At 45.8% G+C, this 25,088-nt stretch overlaps 3 protein-coding genes across 3 annotated transcripts in view; 1 reads left to right on the top strand and 2 right to left on the bottom strand.

The window, feature by feature from the left end:
* ttc7a (tetratricopeptide repeat domain 7A) overlaps window positions 1–8,202 on the bottom strand; it is a 54,726-nt gene extending 46,524 nt beyond the window's left edge. The window contains exon 1 of the mRNA XM_046358900.1: window positions 7,985–8,202. Coding sequence (XP_046214856.1) covers window positions 7,985–8,117 — 133 coding nt within the window. The 5' untranslated portion in view covers window positions 8,118–8,202. The remainder of the gene's footprint in view (window positions 1–7,984) is intronic.
* A 1,415-nt stretch (window positions 8,203–9,617) lies between these two features.
* On the top strand, window positions 9,618–12,639 carry mcfd2 (multiple coagulation factor deficiency 2, ER cargo receptor complex subunit). Its single transcript, XM_046358902.1, has 4 exons — window positions 9,618–9,717; window positions 10,191–10,374; window positions 10,579–10,738; window positions 10,868–12,639. Exons 2-4 carry the CDS (start codon window positions 10,208–10,210, stop codon window positions 10,997–10,999), a joined length of 459 nt encoding a protein of 152 aa, XP_046214858.1. The 5' UTR covers window positions 9,618–9,717; window positions 10,191–10,207; the 3' UTR covers window positions 11,000–12,639.
* Window positions 12,640–13,562: 923 nt separating this feature from the next.
* prop1 (PROP paired-like homeobox 1) lies at window positions 13,563–15,779 on the bottom strand. The gene is made up of 3 exons (XM_046358901.1): window positions 15,608–15,779; window positions 14,648–14,871; window positions 13,563–14,316 (listed from the first exon to the last, which is right to left on the bottom strand). Exons 1-3 carry the CDS (start codon window positions 15,744–15,746, stop codon window positions 13,918–13,920), a joined length of 762 nt encoding a protein of 253 aa, XP_046214857.1. The 5' UTR covers window positions 15,747–15,779; the 3' UTR covers window positions 13,563–13,917.
* Between the last annotated feature and the right edge of the window lie 9,309 nt (window positions 15,780–25,088).

The raw sequence follows: 25,088 nt of genomic DNA on the forward strand, positions 1-25,088 counted from the left end.
CCACGCAGCATCTGAGGGAAACACGACACGACAGGGCGATACACAGACACAGCACGGTGAACAATAGACAAGGATCCGACAGGGCAGAAACGGAAAACAAGGGGAAAAGATAGGGAACAGGTGTGGGAAGACTAAATTATTGATTAGGGGAATAGGAACAGCTGGGAGCAGGAACGGAGCGATAGAGAGAAGAGAGAGAGGGAGGAAGAGAGAAAGAGGGGAACGAACCTAAAAAGACCAGCAGGGGGAAAACGAACAGAGGGAAAAGCAAAATGACAAGACAAAATAAGACAAAACATGACAGTACCCCCCACTCACCGAGCGCCTCCTGGCGCACTCGAGGAGGAATCCTGGCGGCAACGGAGGAAATCATCAATAAGTGAACGGTCCAGCACGTGACGGAACCCAACTCCTCTCCTCAGGACCGTAACCCTCCCAATCCACTAAGTATTGGTGACCCCGTCCCCGAGAACGCATGTCCATGATCCTACGTACCTTGTAAATAGGTGCGCTCTCGACAAGGACGGGAGGGGGGAGGGAAGACGAACGGGGTGCGAAGAAAGGGCTTGACACAGGAGACATGGAAGACAGGATGGATGCGACGAAGATGTCGCGGAAGAAGCAGTCGCACAGCGACAGGATTGACGACCTGGGAGACACGGAACGGACCAATGAACCGCGGAGTCAACTTACGAGAAGCTGTCGTAAGAGGAAGGTTGCGAGTGGAAAGCCACACTCTCTGGCCGCAACAATACCTAGGACTCTTAATCCTACGTTTATTGGCGGCTCTCACAGTCTGTGCCCTGTAACGGCAAAGTGCAGACCTCACCCTCTTCCAGGTGCGCTCACAACGTTGGACAAACGCTTGAGCGGAGGGAACGCTGGACTCGGCAAGCTGGGATGAGAACAGAGGAGGCTGGTAACCCAGACTACTCTGAAACGGAGATAACCCGGTAGCAGACGAAGGAAGCGAGTTGTGAGCGTATTCTGCCCAGGGGAGCTGTTCTGCCCAAGACGCAGGGTTTCTGAAAGAAAGGCTGCGTAGTATGCGACCAATCGTCTGATTGGCCCTCTCTGCTTGACCATTAGACTGGGGATGAAACCCGGAAGAGAGACTGACGGACGCACCAATCAAACGACAGAACTCCCTCCAAACCTGTGACGTGAATTGCGGGCCTCTGTCTGAAACGGCGTCTAACGGGAGGCCATGAATTCTGAACACATTCTCGATGATGATTTGTGCCGTCTCCTTAGCGGAAGGAAGTTTAGCGAGGGGAATGAAATGTGCCGCCTTAGAGAACCTATCGACAACCGTAAGAATCACAGTCTTCCCCGCAGACAAAGGCAGACCGGTAATGAAGTCTAGGGCGATGTGAGACCATGGTCGAGAAGGAATGGGGAGCGGTCTGAGACGACCGGCAGGAGGAGAGTTACCTGACTTAGTCTGCGCGCAGTCCGAACAAGCAGCCATGAAACGGCGCGTGTCACACTCCTGAGTCGGCCACCAAAAGCGCTGGCGAATAGACGCAAGAGTGCCTCGAACACCGGGATGACCAGCTAACTTGGCAGAGTGAGCCCACTGAAAAACAGCCAGACGAGTGGAAACAGGAACGAAAAGAAGGTTACTAGGACAAGCGCGCGGCGACGCAGTGTGCGTGAGTGCTTGCTTAACCTGTCTTTCAATTCCCCAGACTGTCAACCCGACAACACGCCCATAAGGAAGAATCCCCTCGGGATCAGTAGGAGCCACAGAAGAACTAAAAAGACGAGATAAGGCATCGGGCTTGGTGTTCTTGCTACCCGGACGGTAAGAAATCACAAACTCGAAACGAGCGAAAAACAACGCCCAACGAGCTTGACGGGCATTAAGTCGTTTGGCAGAACGGATGTACTCAAGGTTCTTATGGTCTGTCCAAACGACAAAGGAACGGTCGCCCCCTCCAACCACTGTCGCCATTCGCCTAGGGCTAAGCGGATGGCGAGCAGTTCGCGGTTACCCACATCATAGTTGCGTTCAGATGGCGACAGGCGATGAGAAAAATAAGCGCAAGGATGAACCTTATCGTCAGACTGGAAGCGCTGGGATAGAATGGCTCCCACGCCTACCTCTGAAGGTCAACCTCGACAATGAATTGTCTAGTGACGTCAGGAGTAACGAGGATAGGAGCGGACGTAAAACGTTCTTTTAGAAGATCAAAAGCTCCCTGGGCGGAACCGGACCACTTAAAACACGTCTTGACAGAAGTAAGAGCTGTGAGAGGGGCAGCAACTTGACCGAAATTACGAATGAAACGCCGATAGAAATTAGCGAAACCTAGAAAGCGCTGCAACTCGACACGTGACCTTGGAACGGGCCAATCACTGACAGCTTGGACCTTAGCGGAATCCATCTGAATGCCTTCAGCGGAAATAACGGAACCGAGAAAAGTAACGGAGGAGACATGAAAAGAGCACTTCTCAGCCTTCACGTAGAGACAATTCTCTAAAAGGCGCTGTAGAACACGCGAACGTGCTGAACATGAATCTCGAGTGACGGTGAAAAAATCAGGATATCGTCAAGATAGACAAAAACAAAGATGTTCAGCATGTCTCTCAGAACATCATTAACTAATGCCTGAAAAACAGCTGGCGCATTGGCGAGACCAAACGGCAGAACCCGGTACTCAAAATGCCCTAACGGAGTGTTAAACGCCGTTTTCCACTCGTCCCCCTCTCTGATGCGCACGAGATGGTAAGCGTTACGAAGGTCCAACTTAGTAAAGCACCTGGCTCCCTGCAGAATCTCGAAGGCTGATGACATAAGGGGAAGCGGATAACGATTCTTAACCGTTATGTCATTCAGCTCGATAATCCACGCAGGGGCGCAGAGTACCGTCCTTTTCTTAACAAAAAGAACCCCGCCCCGGCCGGAGAGGAAGAAGGCACTATGGTACCGGCGTCAAGAGACACAGATAAATAATCCTCGAGAGCCTTACGTTCGGGAGCCGACAGAGAGTATAGTCTACCCCGAGGAGGAGTGGTCCCCGGAAGGAGATCAATACTACAATCATACGACCGTTGAGGAGGAAGGGAGTTGGCTCGGGACCGACTGAAGACCGTGCGCAGATCATGATATTCCTCCGGCACTCCTGTCAAATCGCCAGGTTCCTCCTGAGAAGTGGAGACAGAAGAAATGGGAGGGATGGCAGACATTAAACACTTCACATGACAAGAAACGTTCCAGGATAGGATAGAATTACTAGACCAATTAATAGAAGGATTATGACATACTAGCCAGGGATGACCCAAAACAACAGGTGTAAAAGGTGAACGAAAAATCAAAAAGGAAATAGTCTCACTGTGGTTACCAGATACTGTGAGGGTTAAAGGTAGTGTCTCAAATCTGATACTGGGAAGATGACTACCATCTAAGGCTGGGCGTAGGCTTGTCTAACTGTCTGAAAGGAATGTCATGTTTCCGAGCCCATGCTTCGTCCATGAAACAACCCTCAGCCCCAGAGTCTATCAAGGCACTGCATGTAGCACCCGAACCGGTCCAGCGTAGATGGACCGACATAGTAGTACAGGATCTAGATGGAGAGACCTGAGTAGTAGCGCTCACCAGTAGCCCTCCGCTTACTGATGAGCTCTGGCCTTTTACTGGACATGAATTGACAAAATGTCCATCAAATCCGCAATAGAGGCACAGGCGGTTGGTGATCCTCCGTTCCCTCTCCTTAGTCGAGATGCGAATACCTCCCAGCTGCATGGGCTCAGTCTCTGAGCCAGAGGAGGGAGATGGTTGCGATGCGGAGCAGGGAAACACCGTTGACGCGAGCTCTCTTCCACGAGCTTGGTGACTCTACCCGTCGTTCTATGCAGATGGCGAGAGCAATCAAAGAGTCCACACTGGAAGGAACCTCCCGAGAGAGAATCTCATCTTTGACCACTGCGTGGAGTCCCTCCAGAAAAAGAGCGAGCAGCGCCGGCTCGTTCCAGTCACTAGAGGCAGCAAGAGTGCGAAACTCTATAGAGTAATCCGTTATGGATCGATCACCTTGGCATAGGGAAGCCAGGGCCCTAGAAGCCTCCCTACCAAAAACTGAACGGTCAAAAACCCGAATCATCTCCTCTTTAAAGTTCTGGTAATTGTTTGAACAATCAGCCCTTGCCTCCCAGATAGCTGTGCCCCACTCTCGAGCCCGGCCAATAAGGAGTGAAATGACGTAGCAACCCGAGCTCTCTCTCTAGAGTATGTGTTGGGTTGGAGAGAGAACACAATATCACACTGGGTGAGAAAGGAGCGGCACTCCGTGGGCTGCCCGGAGTAGCAAGGTGGGTTATTAACCCTAGGTTCCGGAGGCTCGGCAGGCCAGGAAGTAACAGGTGGCACGAGACAGACTCTGGAACTGTCCAGAGAGGTCGGAAACCTGAGCGGCCAGGTTCTCCACGGCATGGCGAGCAGCAGACAATTCCTGCTCGTGTCTGCCGAGCATGGCTCCTTGGATCTCGACGGCAGTGTTACGAGCGTCTGTAGTCGCTGGGTCCATTCTTTGGTCGGATCCTTCTGTTATGCAGGTGAATGAGGACCCAAAAGCGACTTGGCGAAAACAGAGTCTTTAATCCAGTAAAGTAAATCTACAATCATAAAGCATAATTCACTCGTAATGACGAGAACAGACTGGAGACTCGATCATGAACTGCAGGTTGCCTCGGGAAGGCACTTGAACGTAGCAGACTCAGACACCTGCTCACCACGCAGCATCTGAGGGAAACACGACACGACAGGGCGATACACAGACACAGCACGGTGAACAATAGACAAGGATCCGACAGGGCAGAAACGGAAAACAAGGGGAAAAGATAGGGAACAGGTGTGGGAAGACTAAATTATTGATTAGGGGAATAGGAACAGCTGGGAGCAGGAACGGAGCGATAGAGAGAAGAGAGAGAGGGAGGAAGAGAGAAAGAGGGGAACGAACCTAAAAAGACCAGCAGGGGGAAAACGAACAGAGGGAAAAGCAAAATGACAAGACAAAATAAGACAAAACATGACAGGAACGTTATCAGATTACATTACTGTGAAAAGTTATGTTACTGATTACAATTTTGGACAGGTGACTAGTAACAGATTATATTTAGAAAGTAACCTACCCAAACCTCGTGATGTACAGTATTTATTTTAGATTTGTATTCCAACTTTATTTAACTAGGCAAGTCAGTTAAGAACAAATTCTTATTTTCAATGACGGTCTACTAAATTAAGAATATGGTGTCATAATGCATAAAACAAATAATTCTGCTCTCTAAAACATTAACTACAATCTAGGCAGCAACGTGGAATGTTCATGTGGTGAATAAATTCTTCAGGAGAATAACATATCCTCTACACGGTATCTGAATAAAGCTACATTATCTTCAGCACACTGTTCTGATCTCAAAACGTCCTGGTCAGAGACTGATCGTGATGTCACCCTTGTCTTGAATTGCAACTTGTAGTCGGCGCCGACAGATAGGGCAGCTCTGCTTCTAGCTCCTAAGCAACTTGTAGTCGGCGCCGACAGATAGGGCAGCTCTGCTTCTAGCTCCTAAGCAACTTGTAGTCGGCGCCGACAGATAGGGCAGCTCTGCTTCTAGCTCCTAAGCAACTTGTAGTCGGCGCCGACAGATAGGGCAGCTCTGCTTCTAGCTCCTAAGCAACTTGTAGTCGGCGCCGACAGATAGGGCAGCTCTGCTTCTAGCTCCTAAGCAACTTGTAGTCGGCGCCGACAGATAGGGCAGCTCTGCTTCTAGCTCCTAAGCAACTTGTAGTCGGCGCCGACAGATAGGGCAGCTCTGCTTCTAGCTCCTAAGCAACTTGTAGTCGGCGCCGACAGATAGGGCAGCTCTGCTTCTAGCTCCTAAGCAACTTGTAGTCGGCGCCGACAGATAGGGCAGCTCTGCTTCTAGCTCCTAAGCAACTTGTAGTCGGCGCCGACAGATAGGGCAGCTCTGCTTCTAGCTCCTAAGCAACTTGTAGTCGGCGCCGACAGATAGGGCAGCTCTGCTTCTAGCTCCTAAGCAACTTGTAGTCGGCGCCGACAGATAGGGCAGCTCTGCTTCTAGCTCCTAAGCAACTTGTAGTCGGCGCCGACAGATAGGGCAGCTCTGCTTCTAGCTCCTAAGCAACTTGTAGTCGGCGCCGACAGGTAGGGCAGCTCTGCTTCTAGCCCCTAAGCAACTTGTAGTCGGCGCCGACAGATAGGGCAGCTCTGCTTCTAGCTCCTAAGCAACTTGTAGTCGGCGCCGACAGATAGGGCAGCTCTGCTTCTAGCTCCTAAGCAACTTGTAGTCGGCGCCGACAGATAGGGCAGCTCTGCTTCTAGCTCCTAAGCAACTTGTAGTCGGCGCCGACAGATAGGGCAGCTCTGCTTCTAGCTCCTAAGCAACTTGTAGTCGGCGCCGACAGATAGGGCAGCTCTGCTTCTAGCTCCTAAGCAACTTGTAGTCGGCGCCGACAGGTAGGGCAGCTCTGCTTCTAGCCCCTAAGCAACTTGTAGTCGGCGCCGACAGATAGGGCAGCTCTGCTTCTAGCTCCTAAGCAACTTGTAGTCGGCGCCGACAGATAGGGCAGCTCTGCTTCTAGCTCCTAAACAACTTTGCAGTATTTCAATTTTTTTGTGTGTTATTTCTTACATTATTAGCCCAGGTTTTTGGTGGGGCCATCACTAGCCGCCTTCCACCCGGTTACGCAACCCTGCACCTTAGAGGCTGCTGCCCTATATACACTGGCCACTTTAATAATGGAACACTAGTCACTTTAAAAATATTTAAATAATGTTTACATACTGCTTTACTCATCTAATATCTATACTGTATTCTATTCTACTGTATTTTAGTCAATGCCACTCCGACACTGCTCATCCTAATATTTATATATTTCTAAATTCCATTCTTTTACTTTTAGATTTGTGTGTATTGTTGTGAATTGTTAGATATGACTGCACTGTTGGAGCTAGGAACACAAGCATTTCACTTTTTGTTTTGAACAACTAGGGACAGTGTTGTTGAAAAAAATCAAGAATGACAAAACTATGGGCAAACTGTCAACATCAAGACAGACTTTAACAGAAGACCAGCTAGGGATGACTTGAATTCTACACACTCTGGCATAACACATTTAGCAGTTCCGTACACCTGCAGGCATGGTGAAAACAGTCTCAGGTGGGCAGTGGGAGTTCCATCTTTTATTTTTATGTTTTATTTATTTCACCTTTATTTAACCAGGTAGGCTAGTTGAGAACAAGTTCTCATTTGCAACTGCGACCTGGCCAAGATAAAAGCATAGCAGTGTGAACAGACAACACAGAGTTACACATGGAATAAACAATTAACAAGTCAATAACACAGTAGAAAAACAATGGGCAGTCTATATACAATGTGTGCAAAAGGCATGAGGAGGTAGGCGAATATAGGCGAATAATCTGGCTGATCAAATTACATCAAATGACAAGATTTGGTCATTAACACAATAACAGTGACACGCAGGAAGGTCGTGAGCCATGTCACCTTACCCCATGTTTACTGTAACGACATGAGGTGAGTAGCCCACATTTGGCTACCCACTTCAGACTGAGTACACAGTCGATTTGAATATATAGACTGCACTCCTGGTGAATGTGCTTGAGTGGTGTGTTATAATACATGGAAAATAATCTTTAAAACATGAACAAATGACAGTGATAGTGACAATCAGTGAATACATTTTCACTACAATATGTTCTGTGTTTTAAACATTGTCCATTGAGAGGTGTAAGGTGATTATGTAGTTGTTCGAATTGTAAGCTACTGCAGTTTGGGCATACCTGAAGCTGTTAGTTTTCATTGTTTGCAGAGTAAACGCTTACTTGCAGAGTACAAAGTTCAACTCATGCGGAACTATTGCCATCCCTGTCTGGACATGTGACAAAAACTTAGTCAGGAAAAAGAAACCTATACCAGAATCCAACAGGTAGTTATCACTCACCGTCTTCGTGAAATCTGGCGGCCACGAGTTGCTCTACGATAGTGGGTATCTTGTCCCACTGGCACTCTGCTCTGTAGCGGTCGATCTCCGCTTCCAGACGGTATTGCGAGAAAGAGACCCTATTGGATGCCATGCCCGCTCTAGATCCCGATCTGTCTCGGTGAACGTACTCCCCTGATACCCGGGGAGTAACTGCGGACTGGCAAACAAATCATGAATAAAGTGTAATGCCATCTATGAGCATGTGCGGCTGCCCGAACGTCCCTCCTCATTAACATTTTGGGTGGACATGTCAAAATATTATGTAATCATCATTTATTCTTAAATACCAATCAATCAATGTGGACTAGCACACACAATGAAAAAAGCAATGCTGTTAACGAGTTGTATACCAACTCAGAGGCTACTTCAGTTTGAGGATGAGATTGGGAGATTTGTGTGTACTTTTGCAGATTCAGATTAGTTTATTTTTCATAATAACAATTTAATGAAGTAGCTTATGATTGCTTTATAGCCAGTCAACATATAATAACTTCTTGTAGTCGACTCTACCCCATTACGCTTGTATTTAGTTTGCATACAATAGGTCTACACACCTAAACTATTTGAGGGGAAAAATATATTATTGTAGAATTATGTTTTTCTTTACCCTACATTGTAATACGGTAGAAGCTACACATTAGCTAGCCTATAGGCTGCTGAAAACGTTTTGCTTTGAAGTGCCTTTTGCCCTAGATAACCGTCCTAGATTTCCCTTCAAAAGCTTTCCCTAACTAGATCAATTCCTGGGATTAGCGCTAATAGCCCACTAGAGTGCAGAGGGTATAGATACAACAGTAAAGTTCAAACTGTGGATCTAAGAGACACACAGGTGGCAAGTTATTATTCCGGATTTTTACCGCAGTGTATGTCCAATCTCTCAATAAATCCTAAATAGGCTACTGTATTTAAAAAGTCAATTGTCAACTATTTTCATTGCCCGACTTTCAGGTTGTGTGGCTCAAGGTAGCTAGGCCTACACCTGCCATATGGTCTGCTCAGACAATTCATCATTGTATGGTAACGCGTGACTATGAGGGTCTCAGCTGTTGAAAAACCATTGGCAAAGAATGTAACACTTTACATGTTACAAACTGAATACAAAAATGTATACATTTAATTGGCGAGTGCCTCATTAGGGAGAAAGTGGTGGGGCAAACAATTATCTGAATGACTATTTGTCAAGAATACAATACATTATTTAATAGACCTTGACATGATGGTAGAACACATTTTTGCTGGCATAGTTTCCCAGGACGGCTGCTAAATCGGTCTTTCACAAAAACATTGAAAAACGACAGCTCGAAACACTTGACTCGCTACACAGCAAAATAATGTTTAGTCCAGGATAAGTTTCTATTGCTAATCCACCCTCAAATTTTCGGAAAATAGATTTGGTGGCCTCATTTTCCCTATGAAAGGTTGATATTTGCTTGTCAAATGTGTTTACTTAACAAATTCAACGAAATACCCAGTAAACAACCACATTGACATTCCTGTTTTGCACAGGTGTCTGGGTTTGGCTACCTCACGCCTTCAAATCTCTGACGCAAAATGCCGATATCCAATCAGAATTTAGCTGTCGTGTCCGTGAGTTGAAAGGTGACTACGGCTCACAGTAATGCCCAAAAAGGTTGAACAAAATACATGTAGTTAATTTACAAGCGAACTATTCCAAGTCTGTTTGTCAACTGGTGAGTATGCATTTTAATCATTCATATCGCTGCAGATCCATTACGGTGTGCTTGTTATCACCAAATTAATGATCTTGCTAAACTAACTGATGTTCTTAAACCAACTAAGTGCAAGTATTATTAACTTTAGCCAGCCATGTGTCTATCAACAACATCACTAGCTAGATAGTATTCTGAACTGTACATATAATAACATATCACTGAAAACAATGAAGTTATTATTGCCTGAAAATATTTCAAATCCATTTGATCAATTTTCTGATTCTTCTGCCATGTATGTGTCTCCAAAAGTTAACATATGGTCTCATAGATGGATCACCTATTTCTAGTGAAAGCTCTTGCCATTCAGTGACGAGCGACACTGGCTGTTCTGTACCTTCACCTTGCTTGCAACCATTGGTCATATTATTCAGCTTGGATTAACTTTGTTGTTAAAATTATGTCCCTCTCTGTCTGTGTCTGTATCTGTGTAGTTACTGTACAGCCCAGAATGGTGTTAAGAGTAAGTAGCAAGAGGAGCGTGGTGTGGGGCTGGCTACTCCTGGTCTCCTGCTTTCTGCTGTCTGTTCGTTCACATGAGCAGGCAGCCCACGAACACCCACCAGAGAGTCACCATCCTAACATGCACCTGGACAAGAACATGGTCCATGACAGAGAGTGAGTAAAGGGTTGTGTTCATTAGGATCCTCCGCTCTTTAATGCTTTGCAACAGAAGAAGTACAGATAGATAGACAGATAGATAGATAGATAGATAGTACTCCTATCTAAATAGTTTGCTCTATTCCAAGCTTTACCGATCATTTGGCGGACAGTGTGTGCATGGTTAATGCACTGAGCAGTGTCTCTCCTATGTCCTCTAAGACACATCATGGAGCATCTGGAAGGTGTGATTGACAAGCCGGAGTCGGATATGTCGCCGCAGGAGCTGCAGTTGCACTACTTTAAGATGCACGACTATGATGGCAACAACTTACTGGATGGGCTGGAGTTGGCCACAGCCATCACCCATGTGCACAAAGAGGTATGTGTGAAAGGAAAAACATCATGTAAAAAAAAGAAAGAAGATATTATCAGCCAATGATGCCACATACTGTATGTACTTTATTCATCTACAAACTCGTGCACTTCCATGTTTCCACATTTTCTGCAGGAGAAAGGAGAGGATAGCCGGCCTATGAAAGAGGAGGACCTCACAAGCCTTATAGATGATGTTCTGAGGGACAATGACAAAAACAATGACGGGTACATAGACTACGCCGAGTTTGCCAGGTCCCTGGAGTAGAGGAGAGACGGTGCCTTAACTATTGGGGTCTGGCACCGTGCACTGCACACCACCACACCACGTTAATTTACCTGAGCCGGTGTGCATGTCTCACGCTCTCTGTGGGGCTATCACTATCCTTCATCCGTCCAGACAGCATCTATACCAGAGGTGGGCAAACTTCTTGGCTCGAGGGCCACATTGGGATTTTCGAAATTCAACGGAGGGTTGCACAGATTTTGTTTTGACCAATTTTTGTTTGTCAAAACCTATGTGCGGGTCAGAAAACGGGCAGTCATTTGAAACTATTTAGGTCCGTTATCATTTCTACATACTTTCTATCTAGTTTTAGACGTTCAAGTGTGACCTGCAGTTTTTAACCCCCGTCCCCCAAAACAAAATAAAAGGGTTTTACTCAAAACTCCTGTGCGCCAGATTGAAAGGTTTGCCCAGCCCTGATATATAAAGTCGATTATTCAATTATTACTGTAATTATAAAAAACGCCAAATGTGTCTACTGTATGCTAGCAACTAAACTAGTTCAGTCATTTTAGAATGAAATTCTTGAGCAGGTATTTACCTAAGCGCTGCTTTGCTGTATAAAATCCAGGATTATGGACCAAAGGTTTTGATATTTATGCATCCAATCAAGTTAGGCCATTTATGATAACTGCCTGTGGTCCTTAACTTTAAGAGTGGCCTTTACTATTACTGCACCATTCTTGTACTATTACTCATAGTGGGAATGTTACAGCCTGGATGCAGTATACTGTACCACAGACTATGTGGGAGTGTGGGAATGGCAAAGCAGGTTTGGAGGATTTGTCTGACGCTCAGAAACGAGCCATGAACAGGGCTGCTTTCAGTTGGAACAAAATGGAAGACTGTGTTTAGAAACGGAGGCGGTAATACCTGGGTTAAGTCCTACTGCTCATTCTTGTTTTTCAAAAACGCTTTCTCCCATTTGTTCGAATCGAATGCGACTCCGGTAACATGAAAGCCACACTTGGTACGGGTTTGGTTCTGGTCAGACACAGTCAATCACAAATCATTTTTGTGCTGATCCACACGTACTTTACATCCCTTACATAGTCTGTTACCCACCAACCTGAACGCACAATTCCGCCTACAGCAGGGCTGATACTTGAGATGAACAGAATCTGAATTTTAATACAGAAGATGTGCTGTGCTGCGCATTGTGATTTCTTCATCACTGGATTCACTTTGACTTATAGCACAGTGAGACCTCTGGGTGACAGCAATACTGAAGGGTTAACTTAATTGTACAGATGTGCTATAAGTAGAATGCAGGGTTATGTTGCTATAAATGCTATTGAAGTAATGATGTTACATGATGTGTCGTTAGACCACACTTGATTCTTTCCAAATGAGCTCCATTGCTGTCAAACAGTTACAGATCATTAGGTTACCAGGTCGTTATGCTATAAGGCCCAGGTCTGTATTCAACCCATTTATAATTACTTCCAAATGAATACTGAAACTTTATTTGTTACAAAAGAGTTCTGATTTCATCATTCAGTGATGGTTGTTCGGCGAATACAGGTTACTTGAATAGAAATGTGTTATTAAAATCTATAAAATGACAAGAGTAGTAGACACATGCAACTGTGTTGTCTTTGCAATAAACAAATATATATGAATGTCTTCTGTGATGTTTTATGTTGAATATGTCTCAAAGTGGCATTCGCATACTGCAGCCTTCTTGAGTGCATGTTAGTGCAGATCTGTCCGAGGTGTAGGTTATGATAATTAGCAGATACCCATAGACTTCCAGTCATTGCGCTAACGCTAGTTAGCATCTTCCTTCGAATCCCTTTAAGTCAAAACTGTAACTCGGCCACTCAACAACATACTCTGTCGTCTTGGTAAGCAACTCCGGTGTAGATTTGGCCTTGTGTATTAGGTTATTGTCCTGCTGAAAGGGGAATGCACCTTATTGTCTGGACAGCAGAATGAACCAGATTTCCGTCTAGGATTTTGCCTGTGCTTAGCTCCATTCCATACATTTTTTTTTATCCTGTAAAACTCCCCAGTCCTTAATGATTACAAGCATACCCATAATATGATGCAGCCACCACTATGCTTGAAAATATGGAGAGTGGTACTCAGTAATGTATGGTGTTGGATTTGCCCCAAACACAACGCTTTGTATTTAGGACAAAGGGTCCATGCAACTCATTATGTGACTTGTTAAAGCACATTCTTACTCCTGAACTTATTTAGGCTTGCCATAACAGCGGTTGAATGCTTATTGCCTCAAAACATTTCAGCTTTTCATTTTGAACAAATTTGTCAGAATATCTAAAAACATAATTCCACTATGACATGGGGTCGTGTGTGTGTAGGCCAGTGACAAAAACAAATCTATAAATACATTTTAAATTCACACAATTTGAAAAAGTCAAGGGGTGTGAATACTTTCTGAAGGCACTGTACGAAATGGATGACGTTGTATACAATTGTGGGGACCCGTTTTGACTTGTGAACGCTACTTTCAAATCTACTGGCTGAAATGATACAAAACCTTTCTTGCATCAATTTAACATTTAAACAAACAAATCACTCCCGATATACACTACTTTATTTACTGTGAAAATACAAAAGGCATTAGAAAGATGTATAGTGTATATTTCAGACAATCTATGTGGATAATTCAAGACTACCCACGAATGTCTTTCTCTCAGTTTGGCTACCCTGAACTTTCAAGAAAACATGCAATGTCAGTTATTCAATGGGAGAAGGAGTTTAGTCATTTTCACTATTCTCTAAATTCTTCCTGTTCTTTAGTTACTAGCTATCACTGTATAGATACAAAAAACTGTATTTTGTCATCTAATCTAAGGTGCAATGAATAACTGTTCTTCGAGACACAGCCTATAAGAGCTTGTCTACTTCCCGACGTAGAAGTTACTCTTTCTTTAGTTCCAGTGAGAGCCAGGGTCTAGAGCAGGCAGGGAGGTCAGGGAGAACACAGGTGTGGCCAGGTTGCTGGGTGGGGCTCCAATGTTCCGTAGAGGGCTGTACCACTCCTCGTGCTGGCGGGGGGGTTGTGGCTCTGGTGGGACTGTGGGGCAGGAACACTGGCTGGCTGAGCCTGGGTGGTGGGAGTGAGAATAACCACCTGAGGGCAGCATAGAAGGGAACCGGGGGATATGGTGAGCCAGGGAGTGAGGGTAGTACTGACGGGTCAACCCTGTGGACTGAACACACATGCTGCCCAACAGTGCCCCGTGCCCTGGCATCATGGCCATTGGCAAGAGCTTCTGAGACGCACGCTCCTGCCTGCGGTATTTGGCACGGCGATTTTGGAACCATACCTGTGAAATAGAATAAAAAATGAACTTAACTGGGTTGAATTTGAGATTTAACCATTTTATAGGACAATGGATACTTATTTTCCACCATAATTTGCAAATTAATTAATTAAAAATCCTACAATGTGATTTTCTGTTTTTTTCTTTTTAAGTGGGAGAACTTGCACAATTAGTGGCTGACTAAATACTTTTTTGCCCCACTGTATGTCATGGCCTTTCCTTTGTAAATGAAAACTGTTTGAGTTCGACATCACAATTATTATCAACATTCCCACCCAGGATAAAAAATGTATGAAATCCCGGTGTACGGATAAATAGGCCCAAGCCCACTGACCTGTATGCGTGCCTCATTGAGTTTGGTGAGCCGCGCTAGTTCCTCACGGCAGTAGATGTCGGGGTAGTGGTTCTGTCCAAACGCCATCTCCAGCTGGTCCAGCTGCTTGTGACTGAAGGTGGTGCGATGGCGCCTGCGCGCTGGGGATGGGTAGGCTCTCCCACGCCTGCTGAGGCCTAGGGCCATACTGTCAAATGGACCTTTTCTGGCTGGGCTTCCCACATCTGTAGGCGGGATAAGAATAGGTTGAGTGGGTGAGGAGTTTGAATTGAACAGTAAAATTGTGACTGAGTTTCTTGATTATACTCTAGTTCACCTTTCATGAGGTAGGCTGGCCAGGCCTATAAACCTACTTGTGTTTCACGTTTACCACATAGGAAGTCGCCCAAATTTGTAAGGACACATTTCACTGATGAATGTCCTTTAAAAAAAAAATAGGGATTACATGACTTTATCTTTCCCCATCAACCTCGAGCAACCTAATAGCCACGAGGCTTTGCTGACCAAATTCAATCTCGTGAGAAAGAGATACCAGAGACATGGGGATTTGACCGAGATTAAGTTAACAATAGTGAACAGTGACTAATTTGTCAAATTGGTTGACATAGTTGACTGGCTGTTCACATTACGCTGGATGGCAAACAGACATAAGGAACGGGGGAACTGGCCAAAATAGTATTTTATATTTTACATTTTTGTTTGTTTGTTATTCTTTCAATCATTTTCCTCAAAGTCTAGAAATATAAAGGACTTACATTTTTCAGTCCATTTTCATATAAATATTTGAATGAAAACAATTGGCTAATACTACAACATTAACTCATGATATTTACACTTAAATCATGCAGATATAAATTAAAGGCCTACAACCATGAATCATTTGTTATTAATAACATAACTTCAGCATACAAGTTTGACTGATACAATAGAATTTTGACAGAAAATAGCATTTGGACTAACCTGCGCTGGAGCTGACGATGGTAATATCAGAGTACATCTCTGCACGCTGCTGCTGACTCTTGACACCATCCACGGGTGACTTAACCTGGGCCATCTTCACAGGTGTGGTCTGTGATGCTACAGTCAGGAACGCTAGCATACATTGAGCTACCTGTTGCTTTTCCCACCGTGTCTAGCCGTGACATCACATGCCATTCCCACCCACCTCTACATTTACCTGGCTATGGCTTTCCTCAAGTATCTTCTCAGGTCACGTAATGTCACAAAAGGTCATGGGGCTACAAGATTCACTCAAGGCAGACCGAAAGTGACAAAGTGCTCACTGAGTCACAAGAATTAAAGCATTATGCTTGTCTATGGGATTGATTCCATTGAAAATGATGTTCATAGAAAATGTCTATCCTGTATTCTAATTTATCATGTTTATTCTTGATATGAAATTGAGCATAATACCATAATCTACCTTGGATTTAAAAAAGGATGTGTGCATTCATTCACTTCTTTACAATATTACTGAAGTCCAAGTAGGACATGTAAAACAAACTGAGTGACATTTGCTGAGTGAAATTGCAATGGTGCCCATGTCCACTAGGTGGCAACACAACCTTTACCGTCTGCCCATGAGAGTGTGCTCGGGAGACTGCTCTTTGGTACAGATTCGTCTCCCTACCCAGCACACTCTCCTGTCCTCTCTCATCCTGACTTATTAGGCTGTAGGCAAAACATTACAGTTTCATAGCTACGTCTCTGTCTTTCTTTCAACATGTTATCTCAAATGACCCTACTCCCTTCCGTTCGTTTTATTTGGTTCAACTCAAATGTTTTCTCATGGGAATTGAGCTGGTATGACAGTGTTGGCAGTCATTCCCATGATGCTAAACTCGGCGCAGGCCAGTGCAGAAGAATGGCCCTTTCACATGAGTGGACACTGGGCAGAGTCCCAAATATACCCAAGTCATGACAGGAGAGCATGTAGGCCGATTCAGCAACTTTTAGTGGGCAAGCAATGTCAATTTATACTCAGTGAAAGAAATTATACTTTACTACTATATGGTATGGGCCATCACAGGAGCTGTACAGGTGTGTCTGTGTGTACACATACAAGAGAGTCTTCAAGTAGCACATCCCCATTTAACCTGCTTGTTTAATGGTGTCATCATTGGACATTTGATCTCACCTCCATGTGATGTAGTCATCCTCGTCAAAGCACTAAGGGTGTAGTAGGGACTAGGGATTGTTTGTATTCCCAGAGAAAAAGGGTCAAACTTCATAGCCTGCAGGAATAATGCATTATGCTGCAGTTATAATGCATTGTACAACTTGCAATAAGGCCCCTGTGAGGTTTTATACACTGCTCATGATACCTGGATTATGAAACCCACTGAATACCTGATCAGCTTTCGCATGGAAAAGCTCTTGTTGAATTGCCCAAAAAAATACATGTTAGAATGAATAAACTTCAAGATCTTGTCTTGACAAAGTCCCTTTCCTTGTTCAAATGTCTCTTTTATGTAAAAAGGCCTAATTTGATTCCTTGTGATATATTGTCTCTGAGGACATAATGGTGCCTGCGCCTCCTCTCACCATAATATATGCCATTTAGCAGACGCTTTTATCCAAAGCGACTTACAGTCATGTGTGCATACATTCTACGTATGGGTGGTCCCGGGAATCGAACCCACTACCCTGGCATTACAAGCGCCATGCTCTACCAACTGAGCTACAGAAGGACCACCATCATGTCTGTCTGTGCTCTACAGATCCCACATTGATCTTTCCTGTTCCCAACCACTGGCCTAAACAACTGACTCAATTTGCCTATGTATCCGCCCGCCAATCCGTCTGTCTCTCTCTCTCTCTCTCTCTCTCTCTCTCTCTCTCTCTCTCTCTCTCTCTCTCTCTCTCTCTCCTCTCTCTCTCTCTCTCTCTCTCTCTCTCTCTCTCTCTCTCTCTCTCTCTCTCTCTCTCTCTCTCTCTCTCTCTCTCTCTCGCAGTGCATGCTGGGAGTTTTTGGAGTTTGAGTGTTTGGTGTGGAAGGCTCTGTCCTAACTAACTTTCTTGATTCTGTCCTTGGTCTTTTCTTTCAATAGTATTTTCTGTGGTGGAGGGTTAATGCACTATTTGTTTTAGCGGTATGCACCGGTTTTTTCAAAGTTAGGGTGGAAGAGGACAGAGTTAGTTTCCTGGGGTTTGGAAGGTGTGGTGTGTGCGATGGCTTCTCAGCCTAGCGCGGAGGAGACGCTGTCGTTACGACATGGATTCAGGTGTTCCTGAGAGTGGAGTTAAGGTGGAGGAGGTTCTGTTCACGGTCGGTGAACAGGTAGGAGCTGACTTTATATATTCTGCTTCTAGAATGAACAAAGCTGTGGTTGTGTTCATGAAAAGAGCACATTTGGTTGGTAGGCTAATTGCTAGTGGAATATTTGTGAGGGGTGTGTTGGTGCCAATTTCACCTCTTTCTACCCATTCGACAAGGGTGGTAGTTGCAAATTTGCCTCCGTTTATTACAGATGATCCCAATAAAGACCTGAGTCGTTTTGGTGCTAGCGGTTTTCGTGTACTGTCGGCAGGTTTTCAGACAGATGCCGTTAAGTACGTTGTTTCATTCTGGAGGCAGGTGTTTGTGTTTCTGATAGTCTACAGTGTTTTGAGTGTGAGGATTTGGGGCATAAGAGCTTTGCGTGCCCACATAAAGGCCATAGACAAGGTGAGGGCACAAGCGCCAGTGGGATAAATCGAGGTCAACGTGCAGGGGGCAGTGAGATGCAGACAGCAGAGGCTGGGCCTAGTCATGTCAGGGATGGTGTTGTAGAGGAGGCTGGGCCTAGTCACGGGGCGGCAGGGTAGCCTAGTGGTTAGAACGTTGGACTAGTAACCGGGGCAGAACGACAGATTTGTACCTTGTCAGCACAAGGTACAAATCTGTCGTTCTGCCCCGGAACAGGCAATTAACCCACTGTTCCTAGGCCGTCATTGAAAATAAGAATTTGTTCTTAACTGACTTGCCTGGTTAAATAAAAAAAATTAAAATGTAAAAAGAGTTGGTGGGGTAGATGAGGCTGGGCCTAGTCACGCTATGGATGGTGGTGTAGATGAGGCTGGGCCTAGTCACGCTATGGAGGGTGGTGTAGATGAAGGCTGTGTCTAGTCAGGTTATGCTAGTGGATGAGGAGAGTATAGTGGGGAAGTGTAAGAGACTAGGGGGGAGGAGGAGGGAAAGGAAAAGGAAAAAGGGTGCGGTCAAGCGGAAAAGGAAAAAGGGTGTGGTCAAGCGGAAAAGGAAAAAGGGTGTGGTCAAGCGGAAAAGGAAAAAGGGTGTGGTCAAGCGGAAAAGGAAAAGGGGTTGTGGTCAAAGGCACTAAGGAACATCACAAGCCTGGTGCTTGGGGGGAAGCGGCCAGAGAGGAAGGGCAGGTGGTCAGGATGGGAGATGGAGATGAGGAGGAAAGTGAGTCTGAGGAAGAAGACGATGAGGAGTTATTGTTTTCAGATTCCTCTTCAATGGGAACGGAGCTGACAGCCAGTCAAGCAGAAGGGTCAAAGTACACGTTGAGGAAACTGACAAGGTGCCTGAATGAGATCAAGGGGAAAAAAGTTCATCTTGAGGCTTTTTTCTGATCCGAGAAAGTTTGTAAGATTAGCACAACATGCTATGAAAAATGAGGGGCATGGAGTCCTCTCACCCAGGAAACAGTTTAGGTTGAGGAAGTGGGTCACAACAGTGCGAAAGGGTCGACCTTCAGACTTTGTTTAGATGTATAGTTTCTTTCTGGCACTGGGGCTTTTTGAGCTTTGATTTTGGTCTCTTTCTTTGCTGGCTTTCCTCCCACTTCTTATGGAGACTCGCTCAATATAAATGGCGCCAGAGATGTGGGAAAGAGGAGAATGTTGGGTGAATATGTAAAACAAGAAAAAGTACTTCTGTAGCTCAGTTGGTAGAGCATGGTGCTTGTAACGCCAGGGTAGTGGGTTCGATTCCCGGGACCACCCATATGTAGAATGTATGCACACATGACTGTAAGTCGCTTTGGATAAAAGTGTCTGCTAAATGGCATATTTACTTTACTTTACATTTACTTTACAGGTGTTGTTTCTGCAGGAGACGCATAGTGATGTGTTGAGTGAAGTCGTTTGGGGGCTCTGGTGGAAAGGGGCAAGTGTGTTGAGCCATGGGACAAATTTTAGTGCATGGGGTGGCAGTCCTTTTTGTACTGGGTCTGTCTGTAAGAATTTGCTTCTCAAAGGAGGTGTGTAGGGGTAGGCTGCTTGTTGTAGCACAGTGAGAGAGAGGGGAGTTCTATTTGGGTGTCTTAGACAGGAACTCTCACATGTAGCGCCTGAGGAGACGCTGGTGGTCGGCGGGGACTGGAAATGTACAATGGATTTTACGAAAGACAAACGGGGAAGAGCCTCATTCAGTGTCCGTGTTAAGGGACATCATTAATCAGTTCGACCTAGTGGGTGTTTGGAGAACTAAACATCCTAACACAAGACAGTACACATGGGTGAAGGTTTTTGGGGCTAGGGTGGGTGCAGCCCGACTTGATCGGTTTAACAGCCCAACTTAATCAGAGCAATAGGCTGTTGGGCACTACCATTCTCCCGATGAGGTTTTCAGATCACCACATAACCATGGCTCGGCTGTCTATTTCACCAGGGCCCCGGCACGCATCCTATTGGAAATTTAATGTAAAGCTCTTACAATATGCCACTTTTTGCTCAGGTTTCCAGACCTTTTGGGAAAGGTGGGGGCAGCGAAGAGAGGAGTATGAGTCTCTGAGTCAATGGTGGGATGTGGGGAAAGTCCAAATTCGGCTTCTCTGTCAACAGTATACAGCTCTCTCATCCTCAGAGGCTAGGAGAGTATTGGGAGAACTAGAGCATTGTATTAGTGAGATGGAGGTAGAGATTATAGTGCAAGGCAATGTTGGCCGTCAGGCTAATTTAGCTGAATTACGTAGGGAACTGGGTAGTTTTTTCCAGGTTAAAGCAAAGGGAGCACTTGTAAGAGCTAGGTTTTGCACAATCAAGGAGATGGATGGTCCCAGCTTCTTCTTCTTTGGTTTGGAAAGACAGAGCGGTGAAGCCAAGGGTATGCATGGTCTACGGCTGTCTGATGGGCGGGTGACCTCTGTGGTGGGGGAGATGCGGGAGCGGACTGTGGAGTTTTATTCGGCGTTGTTATAGGACTCCCTAAGCTCTTTCTAGCACAGAGGAATGAAATGGACATTCCTCTGTTGTCCCATGAACTGGCAGAGGCCTTAAACCAGATGTCTCCCAGTCGTGCACCGGGGGTCGATGGACTCTTTTCTTTAAAATTCTGGGGAATATTTGGACAGGACTTTTGCGTGTTGCATGAATGCGTCTGGGTATGAGAGTTGCCGATGAGCTGCCGTCGGGCGGATCTGACTCTCCTGCCCAAAAAAAGGGACTTGTGTGAACTTAAGAACTGGAGGCCTGTGGCATTACTCTGTGCAGACTACAATATATTTGCCAAGGTCCTCTATAACAGACTGAAGTTCCATCTGGACTCGATAGTACACAAGGACCAAACATATTGTGTACCAGGAAGCTCAATCACGGACAACTTGTTCTTAATCAGGGACATGTTGGACATGTCGAGAGGTTCTAATGTGAACTTTGGACTGGTCTCTTTAGATCAAGAGAAGGCTTTTGATAGAGTGGACCATGGTATCTGTTTAATGTGATGTCTGTGTTTGGGAATATGTTTTTGACCTGTGTGAAGCTGTTGTATGCTGGGGCGTCATGTATGGTCAAGGTGGGAGGGGGGCTCAGTAGGCCAGTCTGGGTGAGATGGGGAATTAGACAAGGATGCCCTCTATCAGGGCAGTTATATACATTAGCCATTGAGCCTTTTTGGGCCTGCTACGCAGGAGACTGCAGGGAGTGTGCTGGACAGGCATGGATGTGGTGATAGACATAGCAGTGTCAGCATATGCAGATGATGTTTCTGTAATGGTCAGGGATGGTCAGGATATGCAGGCACTAGAGACCAGTCTGAAGGTGTACGAGGGAGCTTCGTCAGCTAAGGTAAACTGGGGCAAGAGCAAGGCTCTGTTATGTGGGGCATGGGAGGATAGGGCCCCTCCTCTGCTTCCATTGGGTTTGCAGTGGTGTTGTGAAGGGCTTAAAGTGTTGGGCTCGGAGAAGTGGGTCAGGAAGAACTGGGAGGGGCTGTCACAGGCAGTGGTGTCAAGACTGGCCAAGTGGAGGTGGCTCCTGTCCCAAATGTCATATAGAGGGAGGGTGCTGATAATCAACAACCTGGTGGCATCTTCCCTGTGGCATAAACTGGCTGTCCTCAACCCCCCCCGCCGGTCTGCTCGCAGACCTGCAATGCAAGCTGGTGGACTTTTTCTGGTCGGGCCATCACTGGCTAAGGGCGGCAGTGCTGTACATGACCATTCACGAAGGAGGAGAGCAGGGTGGCTGCTTTCCGACTAAAGGCGGCGCAGAGACTTCTGTACCATACTGATGTTGGCTGGAGGGAACCAGCATGCACACTGCTGAGGAGAGCTGGCGGATTAGGGTTGAACCGGCAGCTGTTCCTCATGAAGCTGGAGAGGCTGAGAGTACAGCAGGTCTCTCAGATGTTTACTCTGCAGTGCTGAGGGCCTGGCAGCTGCTAAGGCCCACACGAGAAGGGGATGTGGAGCCTGGGCTGTGGGTGTGGGAGGAGCCTATCTTCCACAACCCAGCCGTCCCTTGGCGATCGGTTCAGTCGGCCACCCTGCAGAGGCAACCGATGGCAGCGAGTTTACAAAGGCTGGGTGACCTGGGACTGCTGGGAGAGGAGGGGTGGAAAACCTCGGAAGTCCTGGCACACCAAACAGGAATAACGTCTCTTAAGCTGCTGGAGAGATTCCTGGAGGAGGTCCAGGAGGCACTGTCTGAGCCGGTAAGGGGAGTGTTTGAGCGGCCAAAGGGGAAGGGGCCACCAATATTTCCGCCACTGCAGGTGACGGCAGAGACTGGAGACTGGCAAGGGGTCTGGAGGACTTGTTAGAATTTAACACTCCAAGCCTGGGGGAGTTTGAAGGGGTGGGAGGTAAAGCCCTCTACAACCTCTGGATCAAGGTAAGGAACATTAGAAGCCTAACAGGAGTGAAGGCACATCAGTGGCAGGGGATATGTGAGGTGGAGAGTATGGTGGGTTTTAGATGGAGGGGGCTTTACAAACCCCCAGTACCAAAGAGGTCAGGGGACCTCCAGTAGAGGGTTTTTCATGGAGCCCTAGCCACTGGTTGGTATTTGTGGAACCGGGAATCGGGCAGGGGTGTTCTTTCTCTGTGTGTGTGTGTGTGTGTGTGTGTGTGTGTGTGTGTGTGTGTGTCTGTCTGTCTGTCTGTCTGTCTGTCTGTCTGTCTGTCTGTCTGTCTGTCTGTCTGTCTGTCTGTCTGTCTGTCTGTCTGTCTGTCTGTCTGTCTGTCTGTCTGTCTGTCTGTCTGTCTGTCTAAGAACGGCATTAGCGGCAGTGGATGGAAAGTTTCTCTGTATTGGCGTGGTGACTGTGAGTCCTTCACCTAACCAGGCTGGGTGATGTACTGTAGAGTCCCCCAGAGAGACAACCACGCCAAAGCTCTGTTGGATCCATCTCGACTCCTTCAGCTAGAGAAGAACTCAGTGGATAAACTAAACACACTGTAGGGTGTCTTTCTCTCTGAAACAGATATGGTCTAAATTAATTTTATGGGGAAATACTGGTATTTTTGTAACATCTGTTTGTCTTTGTGATGCATATTTAAAGATTTTAAGATGGTCATGCTAAATAGGTTGTGACTGGGTGCAGAGGTCAGCTGATGTGATGTGTCTTGTGATGCCTCTCAGGGTCTGGGCAGCTGAACTGTCTTCACCCATAGCTCAAAGTGGCTACAATATCCCAAGAAATGTCCAATAAGTTGTGGAATCCTGAGTTGGATCCAGATACCACTGGGACGAGGAGATGAAGCTCTGGACCAAACAGACAATCCCTCTACCTGCCTGTTTTGTTTTTGTCCAGTATGGACTCACAGAGGAAATTCTTCCCTCACAGTTTCCTGGGACTGAACTGGGAGTGACCTGGCTGGTAGAATCGCAGCCCGATGGAAGGAATGTAACCCAACTCCCCACTATACTGCCTACTCTTGTGTGTGTGTGTGTGTGTGTGTGTGTGTGTGTGTGTGTGTGTGTGTGTGTGTGTGTGTGTGTGTGTGTGTGTGTGTGTGTGTGTGTGTGTGTGTGTGTGTGTGTGTGTGTGTGTGTGTGTGTGTGTGTGTGTGTGAACGGCCGGCCCTAGCCTTTTGGGGGCCCTAAGTGAGATTTAGTTGGGGAGCCCCCCCCCGCCCACCTCGAGGGCAAAGCATTTTAGTGGCCCCCCTCTTGACGATGGAGAGACTTTATAATTTAAGTTATAAAGTTAATTTCCTGAAATACTACACATTTACTTGTTAGGAAATATTGCAGTATTAAAGCAAGCTTTCTGCAATTGTACACATTTTGCTACAGGGCAGAGAGAAGTTTAGAAATTTTATAAAAAATGTCATGCAATTCTACTCGTTTTGCCATGGGGCAGAGAGAAAAACTGTGCTGTTTTTAAAGCGAATTTCCTGCAATTCTACCCATTTTGCTAAGACTTACACCTTGTTAATGGAATACCTCACACAAAACTACACTTAAAAATCTTTTGGTATTTTTTTCATTAGTCCACTGTTGATTCAGTCCCAAAGTGTTTTGCATGTCAGCAGTCACATTGTAAAGATAATGGCCTGTCAAGATGCAAAGGTTCAACTGACACATTATCATGACGATGCAAAATCAAAGATATACCAAAATATAGTTTTTTTTGTGGATTTGTCATTTCATGATATCTGAGTGAAAGTGACTTACAAAATAAATGGGGGGCCCCCTGGAGGTCAGGACCCCTGGGCACATGCCCTTCGTGCCCGGGTGATATTTGGCTGTGATTACTACAAGTTTAGATAGCTGGCTAGACTAACTTACCAATCTAAAGATTGTCAGCTGACATGACTAATTGAGTGACTGTCAGTACTGCATATATGAGGGAGAAGAGAAAGAGAAATCAAAGGAAAGAGAGAGAGAACTCCACTATAGTGCTATGCATATTCATCTTTTAACAGTCAGTCACTCGTGTGCTGTTTTTTTAACATTCATTCAATAGTTTATAAATCCATCTCTGTCTTTTCTCACCCATGGTGTCAATGGGGACGACTCAGAGTCTTCTGGGGCTCTCTGGTTGGTCACAGGTCACGTAGCCACATTGTTGAGGGGTAATTCTTAACCCAGATCCCCAGGGGTGGTTTACTTTACACATCCCCACTGGGCACAGACGTCAGTTCAATGTCTAGTGTGGATTTACATTTGGTTGAGGTGTCAACTAATGTGAATAAAACAATATTTAAAAATATAGGTTAAAAGTTGGATGATAAAAAGACTAAATACTCTTATGTTGAGGACTTTTTGC

Source organism: Oncorhynchus gorbuscha, linkage group LG08 (assembly GCF_021184085.1).
Source record: "Oncorhynchus gorbuscha isolate QuinsamMale2020 ecotype Even-year linkage group LG08, OgorEven_v1.0, whole genome shotgun sequence".
Lineage (NCBI taxonomy): Eukaryota > Metazoa > Chordata > Actinopteri > Salmoniformes > Salmonidae > Oncorhynchus > Oncorhynchus gorbuscha.